Below are 13,252 nucleotides of genomic sequence, written 5' to 3' on the forward strand. Positions count from 1 at the left end.
CTGCAGGGATCCAACTCCAGCTGCAGGGATCCAACTCCAGCTGCAGGGATCCAATGCTCTCTTGTTGTCTTCTAGGACACTGCAGTCACACCACACATAAGTTTTTAGAAAAATGTGTAAAGTCATTATTATTGATTTGACTTCTGGAAAGCTTCACCTTCGATATAAATTCTGTTATTTAGCAAGATCATGTGAAGATTGAAAAAAAAAAAAGACCAAAGCAGCTGACAAGAAGACTCACATAGGCTGGGGCCGTGTGTACTTAAAACAAGAAGACTTCAAAAAGAGAGATGATGGTGTGGCAAAGCTTGCTTCAGAGCAATCTGTCCTGAATTTCTCGTACTCAGCCTGGGATGAGTTGTCTAGCATCAGTCAGGTTCCCTTGTTGCAGGATTTCCCTGTCCAATTACATTAGTGCAGAGGAGGCCTGTGATTGGACAGGGAAGAGGGAGGTGGAGCTGAGAGTGGCAGAGACGGAGAGAGAGAGGAAGGAGAATGGAGGCAGATGTGATGATTTCATAAGGTTAGAGTAACTGGGATAAAGCTTCTATCATTATCAATTGGCTCTGAAATTATTGTATTGGCATCTTGTAAATTGTAATTTTATTGATACATAAACCTGGTTGGTTAACCATAATCATAAGCTTTAAGCGTTTTTATTCTGCCAAGTAATTAGGTGTTGAGATGGATGACCATGGGGTGCATGGGGTGTTGTGTGGGAGAAACTTGGGGCCCTCGCTGGAGAGTTGACTGGCAGAGAGACCGACGAGTTGAGTTCACCTCGCAGGAGCCCTGTGGTTCAGAGAGGCTAGAGAGTTGGCGGGTAGGGAGAAGCAGGAGTGTGGAGAGTTGGTGGGTTCACTTTTTTAATGATAAGAAGAGGAGATCTGAAGAGACCCCATTATCCAGAGACACTTCTGTCAGGTTCTCTCTCCAGTGAACTGAAGAGCAGCTGACCGCTCTCCACTGCCCATCAGCACCACGCTCAGCTCAGGGAGTCCACTGTCCGAGTGCTGGGCTGCACCTCCCTAGTGTGTTAAACACCAAGTGTGTGTTTGCTCGCCTTCTCTTTGCCCAGCCCTGCTAGGAACCTCACACACCATGTTGCAGTCTCTTCCCATCTTCATCTTTGTGTCCCAACCGTTCTCAGGTGACATAGCATGAACCTCACTTTTATCCACTAGCTTAGCTCAGCCTTTCCCTAGTCATAGCCACAATTTCTCACCTCTACCGCGTGTCTAAGCTGGATCCAGGGCTAGTGGGCAGAGCCCTGTCCATTCATATTTCTTACACAGATTAAAATCATCTTTGTGATTACATCTAATCTGTCCTGAATGCTCAGAAACCATAAAGACCCAGCTTTGCATCCCCCAACCCCCGTCGCTGTTTCCTCTTTAGTAGCGGTTCTCGACCTGTGACCATCAGAAAACACATATTTCTCAATGTCTTAGGAACCCCCAACCATAAATTTATTTTCGTTGCTACTTCATAACTATAATTTTGCTACTGAGCGATGTGTCAGTACCTAAGGCCATTGGAAGTATGAGTTTTCTGATGGTCACTCCCCACCGATACTCTAAAAACATTTTCCTAGGAAGGGAGGAAGGAGGCTCATCAGACTCAGGAAACTCACAAAGTTATGAGATTCCAGAGAGCTTTTGGGATGCAGCTTTTCTGAGCTGTTACCCAGGCTGGAGGTAGTAACGCCACTGCTGCTACCCCCATACTCCATAAACAACACCCAAAACTCACTGATTTACTAAACTGGGTGTGGGCAGAATCATTCCTTTGGTTTGCCATCAGTGACCCATTTTCAGCGAACGAACAGGTGCTTGCTCATTCGTCACTCCCCAGGAAGTCACATAAAGGCACTGTTCCATTCCCTGTGTGGCTGGGTACATACTAAAGTCTGTGGAACCCGTAAGTAGATAACTGGATATACTTGTATTGAAATTGACAATCAATGAGATAAACAAACAAAACCTGCACCTTTAATGCTTCAGTGATGGTGCCTGAGCCTCTGCAGCTGCTCAGTGAAGCAGTTTCTTCAGGAAGAGAACAAAGAAGATGGGGGTTGGGGGTCTGACTCTGGCCCCGTTTCTGATGGCTGACTTACAGATTTCACTTTTGTTACTGATTGTAAAACCCATATAAGCCGTCGCTGTGTCTTTGCACTGTTCTATGGTTATGCATTTCATCAGCTGGATGGGGATGTTGTTGACACCTGCGGGGCGGGGGGGATGGGAAACACATGTGACACTTCCCTCCCTGGCCCTGGGTCAGGTCGGGTACCTGTGCCCTTCTCATATCTAAACTACCCAGAAGCCTCAGCTGTCCCATGCTCGTTATAGTATCACCTCCACCCCGCAGCTACACTATCCTTGGAGTTCTTCGATTGGCTTAGCTCCTGCCTCTGGTCTTTGCACCTTTCTTCCAGTCACGCTGAACGCCTGTCTCCATTTGTGCTTCCAATATCCCAGCTCCTTGGCCTCATCTTAATGGATCAGATCCCCCTTTGTCTCTTTTGTGCCTCTATTTAAGAGTGATGTCTTCAAGACTCGGTGAGGATGTGTACCTCTCTCTCTCTCTCTCTCTCTCTCTCTCTCTCTCTCTCTCTCACACACACACACACACAGAGTCCCACTTTGACTCACACAGACTGGTCCACAGACAGAGGCAGACCAGCTGCCTTCTCATGGGACTCAGACATACTGATCTCTAGGCCTAAGGCAGGCAGGGGGTTGGGATGTTTTTCTCCTAGCACAGGGTCTTCCAATCCCTAAATTTCCCCAAGCCATGTCAATCAAGTACTGGTATGTCTTCTATACATCAGAGGATGGAACCCTTGCTCTCCCTGCGGTAATCTGCTAGCTTTGATTGACACTGTGTGGTAGTGGTGTGCAGACACCTGCACTGTGCTGGGAGCATCCTGTGCTGCTGCTTGGAGCTATGCAGACTTGCGCTGCAGCCAGGCACATGTTTTAGGATCGCGAAGACATTACCTCTCATTCTTGGCTTGAGCTGCCTATTACAACAGCAACAGCCACCTGAGTTTATCATTTGTGAGTATGCTCTACGCCTTTCAACGTGCTTTTGGGTCCATTCTCTCAAGCACCTGTGTTTATGATGCCGGAGAGCTCCACACACTTTATCTTGTCCGTGGAACACCACTTGAGCTCTGGACTGCACTCTCTCCCCTTCACGGTGAAGCATGTGGGACACTTGAGACCGCTGGAGTTGAATTCATCCACTTCCTTCTCCTCTATCTCATTCAGCGTAATTTCCCAGGGGTCTGTTGGGGGGAGGGATGGGGGGAACAAGACAAGACAGAAAACTGGCTGGCCACTGGTCACAGGTGAGATAAATGCATATGCAAAGTGCCACAGCTTCTTGGAGTGGTCCTTCCCACCTGGCCTACCGTCTACTCCACCTTTGCCATCCTCAGTCATGAGGCAGCAAATATGTGTGTCCATCATGTGTCTCCATGGTGGTCATGGCTTATGACAGGGCTTGGCCACTCTGGAGAGAGAGGTCCTTGGCAGAGCAGAGAGTGATAGGAGTTAGGGATGGAGAAGCTGAGATGGTGAAGGAAGGGTAAGGAAGAGAGGGAAAGCCAGGGCTGTCTGCAGAAGTGCTCTTAGCCACCTTCCTTGGGAGCTCTACCTCTCCATGGCTCTGTGGCCCCACGAGCTGAGGCAAGAAAACCATGAGAGTATGCCCACTGGAGCCTTCATACCATCTCTTGACTGAGCTTGGGTATCAAGAGTTCTGGGATTTCATGTTTAGGGAGAATGAGGATTGACTGTACAGCTTGTGGAGGAATCAGCAGGGTGGCCTTGAGGACTGGGCCAGGACGATGCTCTCCACAGTGAAGAAGAAGGTCACACAGGGAGAAGACATGGGCTGGGTGGCAGATGGGAATATCTCACAGCTTTGTTCCCTGGCAAGGAACTATGGCAAGTGTGAAAACCCCAGGGCCGGGGCAAGAAATTCTGAAGCCAGTCCCACAACACCCAGAGGAAGATCCACTCCCAGAATCATAGGATCAGAGGTGAGGAAGACACAACATCTTCTCCAACACCAGAAGTAACTGGAATCAGCGGTACCTGGGCACCCAGGAACTCCACCTGACTAATGGCACACGTTCTTCCTATCTGGGCTGGTGCCCTGAGCAGACCTTGGGAGAAAACTTCTCAGCCAGTCCCACAACATTCAGAGGAAGATCTACTTCCAGGTGCTCTAACACACCAAGGTCATAGGATCAGAGGTGCCATGAGCAGACCTTGGGCACTAACTCCACAACCAGTCCCACAACACCCAGAAGAAGCTCCACTCCCAAGCTCTCTAACATGCCCAGGACCACAAGATCTCAGGATCCTAGGAACTTGGCCACACCAGGGTCTCAGGGTCCCAGTGGCAGCTTGAATTTCAGGAGCTCTGACACACCCAGGATCTCAGGATCACAGGATCCCAGAATCACAGGATCACAGAGACAGCTGAACTCTGAGGAGTTCTGACACAACCATGATCACAGGAAGGACAGCCTCCAGTCAGATATAGTGAGGGCAGGTAGTACTAGAGATAACCAGATGGCGGGAGGCCAGCATAAGAACGTAAGCAACAGAAACCAAGGTTACTTGGCATCATCAGAACCCAATTCTCCCACCATAGCAAGTCCTGGATACACCATCACACTGAAAAAGCAAGAATCAGATCTAAAAATCACTTCTCATGATGGTTATAGAGGACTTTAAGAAGGACATAAGTAACTTCCTTAAAGAAACACAGGAGAACACGGGTAAACAGCTAGAAGCCCTTAAAGAGGAAACACAAAAATCCCTTAAAGAATTACAGGAAAACACAATCTAACAGGGAAAGGAAATGACAAAACCATCCAAGATCTAAAAATGAAAATAGAAACAATAAAGAAATCACAAAGGGAGACAACCCTGGAGTTAGAAAACCGAGGAAAGAGATCAGGAGTTATAGATACAAGCATTACCAAAAGAAGAGATAGAAGAGAGAATCTCAGGGACAGAAGATATTACAGAAAACATTGACAAAACAGTCAAAGAAAATGCTAAAAGCAAAAAGCCTGTAACCCAACACATACAGGAAATACAGGACACAATGAGAAGACCAAACCTAAGGATAATAGGTATAGAGGAGAGTGAAGATTCTCAATTTAAAGGGCCAGTAATATCTTCAACAAAATTATAGAAGAAAACTTCCCCAATCTAAAGAAAGAGATGCCCATGAACATACAAGAAGCCTACAGAACTCCAAAAAGACTGGACCAGAAAAGAAACTCCTCCTGTCATATAATAATCAAAACACGAAATGCACTAAACTTAAAGAAAGAATATTAAAAGCAGTAGGGGAAAAAGGACAAGTAACATATAAAGGCAGACCTATCAGAATTATACCAGATTTCTCACCATAGACTACAAAAGCTAGAAGATCCTGGGCAGATGTTATACAGACACTAAGAGAACACAAATGCCAGCCCAGGCTACTATACCCAGCAGAACTCTCAAATACCATAGAGGGAGAAACAAAGATATTCCATGACAAAACCAAATTTACACGATATTTTTCCATAAATACAGCCATACAAAGGATACTAGATGGAAAACACCAACACAAGGATGGAAACTTCACTCTAGAAAAAGCAAGAAAGTAATCTTTCAATAACCCCAAAAGAAGATAGCTACACAAACATAATTCCACCTCTAACAACAAAAATAACAGTAAGTAACAATCACTTTTCCTTAATATCTCTTAACATCAATAGACTCAATTCCCCCCCAAAATACATAGACTAACAGACTGGGTATGTAAACAGGACCCAGCTTTTTGCTGCATACAGGAAACACACCTCAGTGACAAAGACAGACATTACCTCAGAGTAAAAGGCTGGAAAACAATTTTCCAAGCAAATGGTCCCAAGAAACAAGCTGGAGTAGCTATTCTAATATTGAATAAAATCAACTTTCAACCAAAAGTTATCAAAAAGGATAAGGAAGAACACTTCATACTGGTCAAAGATAAAAATCTACCAAGACGAACTCTCAATTCTGAACATCTATGCTCCAAATACAACTGTACCCAAATGCATAAAAGAAACTTTACTAAAGTTCAAGGCACACATTGCACCCCACACAATAATAGTGGGAGACTTCAACACCCCACTCTCATCAATAGAAAGATCATGGAAACAGAAACTAAACAGAGACACAGTGNAACTNACAGAAGTTATGAATCAAATGGATCTAACATATTTATAGAACATTTCATCCTAAAGCAAAAGATTATACCTTCTCAGCACCTCGTGGTACCTTCTCCAAAACTGACCATATAATTGGCCACAAAACATGCCTCAACAGATACAAGAAGATTGAAATAATCCCATGCACCTCATTAGATCACCATGGACTAAGGTTAGTCTTAATACCAACAAAAACAATGGAAAGCACACATACACATGGAAGCTGAACAATGCTCTACTCAATGATAACTTGGTCAAGTAAGAAATAAAGAAAGAAATGAAAGGCTTTTTAGAATTTAATGAAAATGAAGACACATCATACCAAAACTTATGGGACACAATGAAAGCAGTGGTAAGAGGAAAACTCACAGCTCTGAGTGCCTCCAAAAAGAAACTGGAGAGAGCATACACTTAGCAGCTTGACAGCACACCTGAAATCTCTAGAACAAAAAGAAGCAAATACACACAAGAGGAGTAGATGGCAGGAAATGATCAAACTCAGGGCTAAAATCAACCAAATAAAAACAAAAAGAACTATACAAAGAGTCAACAAAACCAGGAGCTGGTTCTTTGAGAAAATCAACAAGATAGATAAACCCTTAGTCAGACTAACCAGAAGTCACAGAGATAGTATCCAAATTAATAAAATCAGAAATGAAAAGGGAGACATAACAAAATATATCTTAAAATAATTAATAATTATTTAATTCTGTTTGTTGAATATTAACAGTTGAAAATATTAAAATCATGTTTTACAAAAAAAGAAAACCCCAGGGCCTTTGTTTTTCTGAAGAATATTACACACACACACACACACACACACACACACACACACACACACGGCAAAATATCTTAATGCTGCTTAATGTGTGCTTTTCAATTACTGTCCCACATTGTCCTGGCCCAGCTAATGGGAGGTTCAATACTTCTTCACTTTGAGCAGAAGCAGGAGCTGATGCAGTGGGGCCCTTAGATGCCTGGATGTCTCAGGCTCTGAAATCCTCAAGACACCCAGGGTGAGCCTACCATCGTCTCTCTCCAGAGTGTGGGTGGAGCCCAGTCTGAAGCAATTAAAATAAAAAAGAGATACAAAGAGAAAAAGAAAAATAGAGAGAAATAATTTATAAAAATACAAAAAACTTAATACACAAAGCAATAAAAATCTGAGAAAAACATCTCAAAAAGAATGCCAATCATTAACAGTAAAGAGCCTTCTCAGAACTCCAAAAATATGGGAATTTCTCTTCTTTCTTTCTCCTGTAAACTCTCATCCCCACTCTACTACATGTAATGTGACTATTTTGATTAAAATCAAAATCAAATATAACTAAAACGTGTGTCCTGGGAATTCTGGAGGCCCACATAGCTAAAACCTCTGTGTACAACAATCTCTGCAGAACGCACAAATGAACAGAAGTTAACAGTGAATGAGAGCCGGCAGCAGCATTTAACCCCAGTGGTTTCATTGGGACCACTTGTTAAGGGAGGAGAGTCATTTGAGGCGAGGACTTCAAGGGCAAGCTGGGTAACAAACATAGACTCTGTTTAAAAATAAACTGATGAGTGAACAGACAGACAGACAAACTCCAAACAACAAAAGCCAAGGAGACATTAGCATTACTTTTGGGGGGAGGATTTGATGATGTAGAATCAGTTTACTACAGGTACTGTGGTGGTTTGAATATGCTTGGCCCACACCTAGTGGTGCTTTTAGGAGGTGTGGCCTTGTTGGAAGAAGTGTGCCAGTGCTGGGGGCAGGCTTTGAAGGTCTTTTCCTATGCTTAGGCTCTGCACACTGTGGAAGAGAACTTCCTCCTCACTGCCTGAGGATGCTGGTCTTCTCCTGGATGACTTTTGGTTGGGATGTAGAACTTCTCCAGCATCACAATAGCCTGTGTACCACTATGCTTCCTGCTATGATGATGATGGACTGAACCTCTGAAACTGTAAGCCAGCCCAGTGAAATATTTTCATTTCAAAAGAGTTGTTTTGGTCATGGTGTCTCTTCACAGCACTGGAAACCCTAACTAAGACAGGTACCAACCGTTAAGTCCAGCAGTACGTATGCACTTTCTGCTCTATAACCGTGTTCATGTCAGCTCTTCTATTGCAGCTATCTGTGAGGGTAAATGATTGGAGATGACTATATCCCCACAGGGAGGTTGAGCTATGAGGCAGGAGGACACTGTGGACACGCTTTTGATGGGGATGGGCAGGACACTGCACACTTGGTGTATAATTCTTTCCTGGAAGCAGAAAAGAAACTAGTGTAGGTTTTTCAATGAGTGGCCATCCCTGGAAAAGATCGTAGAAAGGTATAGCAGTACTGTCACTGGAAGGTGACCTGGGGCGTAGAGAGGATTTTTAGCCATGTGCATCTATTATTTTAAAAGCTATAAGCACAAATAATTAAAATGGGAGAAAGGGGAATAAGAGTTATAGAATTTTGCTCTTGGTGGGAAAGGTGCCTATTTTGGCTGGAGAGAGGACTCAGTGGTTAAGAGCACCCACTATTCATCCAGAGGACCTTGGTTTGATGCCCTGCACCCACAGTGTGTCTCACAATCATTGGTAACTCCAGTTCCAGGGGGTCTTATGCCCTGTTCTGGTCTTGCATGATTGTAGATATACATGCAGGCAGAATACCCATACACGTTTTAAAAAAGGTCTAACATAGCAAATATTCAAGAAAACGTCTCTGTAAACCACACAAGATGGCTCCATTCTAATCTCACCTGTAGAGAAGGGGATAAAGGCGAGGCTACAGACCAAGAGAAGCCTGCTCGGGGTGGCAGGGTGCATGATCCAGACTGTTAGGTCCCGTCTCTGTGGAAAGAGCACGGTCAGGTGGGGTTCACGCAAAGCAATAAGGCCAGGTCACCCCAGTTCCCTGTGGCAATACACCCATGTGGGCAGTATTGCCTCCTAGTCTGTAGCTCCTCAGAACTGGAGCCAGGGCTCTAAGTGTCCTAAACTGGATATAGAGAGCAACCACATGTGCTCAGCGGCTGAGTGGGTCAGGCTGACAGCCGGGCTCTGGGGAATCTGGTGGGGACTAAGAAACCACCTAGACTTGTACGGCCTGAAGGTAACTCTGGCCCATTTTTCTCCTTCTTTCAAGGCTAAACTGCAATGGGTGGGTGAGGGCAATTTAAGAGGTTCATCTAGATGAACAGCATGTCCTCTGGATGAACTGGGAAGGTTGGGTGGCCAGGTTAAAACTAAGAACCAGTACCTGGTGCTGGGATCCGCGGCGGGGTTCTTCCTAAAGTAGGCCAAACTGCATTGCGCATGGTGCGCATGCGTGTGGTGCGGGGGTGGGGGGGTGGGGGGTGGGGCTCCAGGTTGTCATCTTGTTCTCATTGGTCTGCATCTTACACTCTTCCTGCCTTCTTGGAGTCTTGGCCAATGAGATTTCACTGCTTCTAGCTCCCAAGTGACTAGAAATACCTTGATTTCTGCATGTCTGAGAAACGAGAGGCCTTGAGAATTGAGGCTTCTGTTTTCCCCGCCCCATACTACCTGGTTAAAGCTGTCTTCTTGTGGCTTTCTGGAAGACCCTCTGACGAGAAGTAGCCATGTACTTTTAACTGATACTCATTCTTTAACCTCAACGCCCTCCAGTGAGCGAGGCATGGAGAGCAGCAACTCTTCATTTCAGGGCATTTTCTAATGTCACCCTGTTAGTCACTATCATTTTTTGAGAAGTGTGTGTGTGTGTGTGTGTGTGTGTGTTTTATGTAGGCACACGACTGCCAGACCCTAGCACTGTGTGTTGGCTGTGGGCATGTTGTTAGTGACAGATCCTAAAGGTACCAGAATTCCTCTGCTCACTCACCGACCCCCACTGTTGAATCCTTTCTTTTCCATCAACTGCAGAAACCCCATGTAGTTTCTTAAGCAACCATCAACGGATGAATGGATAAAGAAAAGGTGCCCTATATCCACAGTGGGGCATTCTTTAGCCAAAATAAAGGAGGAGGACTTGTGCTCTGCTATGGTATGTGGTAGTGATTAAACTATCAGAAACTTTAGGAAACCCAATGGTTGATCAATCACAGTGGGGAAAGCAACCTCCTCCACCTGTAGAGAGAGTTCTCTAAACAGGAAGCAGTGGAGAAGAGGGTGGGGAGGACCTTGGGAGAGAGTGGGGTATCAGATGACACCAAGTGGCCAGACTTCACAGGGCTTTGTAGAAGGGTGAATTTGAAATGCCTCTGAAATATTCTGTGGGTGTGTGGAGTTAGTGCTGAGAGAGGGGGGTTGGGAATTCTGGCTGACCTGTGTGTCTATATAGCTAACTGTGGGCCAGGTGATGATTGACTTTATGGCCTTAAATCGTGTGTGTGTGTGTGTGTGTGTGTGTGTGTGTGTGTGTGTGAAGAGAAAGGGCTAGCCATAGGCTTTAAAGACCTTTATCATTTAATAGGAAAGACTTCCCATCAATTTATAGGAATAGGAGAGAGGTAGGGACACGGAGTCATTGTCAAGGCAGGAACAAATTCTAAGAAGCTGGCAACCAGAACTGGCAGTACTGAGATCAGGTAAGGAAATGTTCTTTGCAGTGTTTATTTATCCTTAAATAAAGGATCGCGTGTTCCAGTTCCCTCCTAGAAGCTGACCCCGTGGCATTAAAGGAGCAAATCCTCTGGGTCTGTATACTCTAATGGGAAAAAAGAAACCTCAAATCCACAAATAGGAGGAGGGGAAGATGGTGGAGGGGAGGTCAGAGAGTCGTGGTAGATGGGATAAGCATTGCAGATTTCTCTGGTGCTTTAAGCCTTTTCTAAGCAAGAGAAGAGGGAGCTGTCCGAAGATGTCAGGTGCAGTTCCTGCCTTGGAGGACTCTGCTGAGGGCCTGTGCTGAGGATGTTCATGCAGTACAGTGTGCTTAAGGACACGGTGCTGATAGGGAAATTTGAGGAAATGGCCAGGGATGAAGAAGTTTGTGGGTCCTTGGCTTTTTGTAGGGCTGAAGGGGAAGCTCTCAGACTCTCAGTGATACAGAGGGGATCGGTTACTTTCTTGGTCCACAAAGAAGGCTGGGGTGTTCTGAGGTGGAGGGGAGCCAGTGTAGATAAAGCTCGAAGAAACAAAATAGTAACTGGGGGTGGAAGGCAGAGTGATGGCTTCTTCTTTCACTTCTCTGCACAAGAATTCAGGAGTTGACTTTCTGGGCTGCGGTGGAGTCCAGGAATAGGATCCTGAGATTACTGAAGTAGAGGCCCTTCTCCTTGCCTTAGCATTCAATGCGTATGATGCTGCTGAGAGCTGAGGTACCCATCTCTCATTCCTCTCTCAGGTCTCAGGCACTTCTATTGACGCCACACCTCCTCATTGCTTTCTTCATGGCTCCTGTCACTTCCTTGTTTCTGAGGCTGTAGATGACAGGGTTCAGCATGGGTGTGAGAACCGTGTAAAAGACAGATACTACATCATCTTGGCCCGGTGAGTGATAGGAAGCAGGTAACATGTAGGTGTAGACAAGGGGGCCATAGAAGAGATTGACGACTGTCAGGTGGGAGGAGCATGTGGCCAGGGCCTTCTGACGCCCCTCCACAGAGTGCATCCGGAGCACAGCAGCCAGGATGAGGGCATAGGAGGCTGTAATGAAGGTAATAGGCACCAGGAGGACCACCACACCTGTCACAAATAGTACCTGCTTGTAGGCTTCTGTGTCTGCACAGGCCAGCATCAGCAGCGAGGGCACCTCACAGAAGAAGTGGGAGATCTTCCGAGATCCACAGTAGGGGAACTGAAGGGTCAGAGAAGTCTGAATGGAGGCGTTGAGGGATCCTCCCAACCAGGAGGCCACGACCATGAGCAGGCATACCCGGCGGCTCATGAGCACTGGGTATCGCAGAGGGTTGCAGATAGCCACGTAACGGTCATAAGCCATGAGGGCCAGCAGGAGGCACTCTGCAGCCCCCAAGAACATGAAGAAAAACATCTGTGCCCCACAACCTCCGAAAGAGATGCTCGTCCAACCAAAGAGAAAGCCTACTATCATCTTGGGGACAGTGACAGATGTAAAGAAGATATCCAGGAAGGACAGCTGGCTGAGGAGGAAGTACATGGGGGTGTGGAGTCGGGTGTCCATCCAAATCAGAAGGACCATAGCCGTGTTGCCTGCCATAGCAAGGATGTAGACCAACATCACCATGCTGAACAGGAACAGGTGTGTCTGGCTGTTGTTAAAAAGGCTCGTCAGCACAAAGCCAGCGGTGGAGTAGTTCCAGTGCTCGCTGCCCATCTCCTGCTGAACTGCCCTGTGGGGAGAAAGAACCAGTTCAGCAGTGGCAGAGAGGGGGAGAAGGATTGAGGTAAGAAGAGAACATCTAGCCAGTATTTGTAGGGTCATTATTTCACAGGAAAACCATTATTGAGATCATAGCCTGTAGTGAAAGCAGTGCTCAGAGGGAGACACGCTTGCTGTGCAAGAAGGAAGACTAAAGGCTAACAGCTCAACTTCCCACTCCACAGGGAGAACGAGGATGCTAGGAAAAACCCCAGCACATCACAACATGCCCCGCCCACCCCATTACCGAAATACACATCGTTATTGATATTTTTACAAATGTATGCCTGACCAGCTAGTGATTTATATCACCTGTGTGGATTATATTGTTCCATGTTCTTGCTGATGTGAGGGTTTGTGTGATTCATTTTTCTTACAAGCGAGAGCTATGGGTGTACCTGAGAAGGAACATTTTGTCGTCTGCCAATGCTGCCTGCCCAGCCCCACCTTTCCCTTGTGGTCCTTGCCACCAGGAGTCTCACATTTGGGTTTTTGTGCGCTGGTACAGTTATTATTTTATATGGGTTTGACAACAGGTGTTCATCTTCATACCATTGCTTTCTCATCTTCAACAATTTCATAAACAAGTCTTTAAAAAATATACTTTATATATGAACACTGTTGCTGAATTCAGACACACCAGAAGAGGGCATCAGATCCCTTTATGAATGGATGTGAGCCACCAT

At 45.7% G+C, this 13,252-nt stretch overlaps 2 protein-coding genes across 2 annotated transcripts; both read right to left on the bottom strand.

Moving 5' to 3' along the window:
- Nucleotides 1–1,969: 1,969 nt before the first annotated feature.
- LOC110305456 lies at nucleotides 1,970–9,579 on the bottom strand. Its single transcript, XM_021177445.1, has 4 exons — nucleotides 9,504–9,579; nucleotides 9,004–9,094; nucleotides 3,116–3,292; nucleotides 1,970–2,224 (listed from the first exon to the last, which is right to left on the bottom strand). Exons 2-4 carry the CDS (start codon nucleotides 9,068–9,070, stop codon nucleotides 2,031–2,033), a joined length of 438 nt encoding a protein of 145 aa, XP_021033104.1. The 5' UTR covers nucleotides 9,071–9,094; nucleotides 9,504–9,579; the 3' UTR covers nucleotides 1,970–2,030.
- A 1,915-nt stretch (nucleotides 9,580–11,494) lies between these two features.
- On the bottom strand, nucleotides 11,495–12,548 carry LOC110305444 (olfactory receptor 2T27-like). The gene has a single exon (XM_021177433.1). The coding sequence runs from the start codon at nucleotides 12,519–12,521 to the stop codon at nucleotides 11,574–11,576; it is 948 nt and encodes a 315-aa protein (XP_021033092.1). The 5' UTR covers nucleotides 12,522–12,548; the 3' UTR covers nucleotides 11,495–11,573.
- Nucleotides 12,549–13,252: the final 704 nt, after the last annotated feature.

Source organism: Mus caroli, chromosome 11, assembly GCF_900094665.2.
Source record: "Mus caroli chromosome 11, CAROLI_EIJ_v1.1, whole genome shotgun sequence".
NCBI classification, from domain to species: Eukaryota; Metazoa; Chordata; class Mammalia; order Rodentia; family Muridae; genus Mus; species Mus caroli.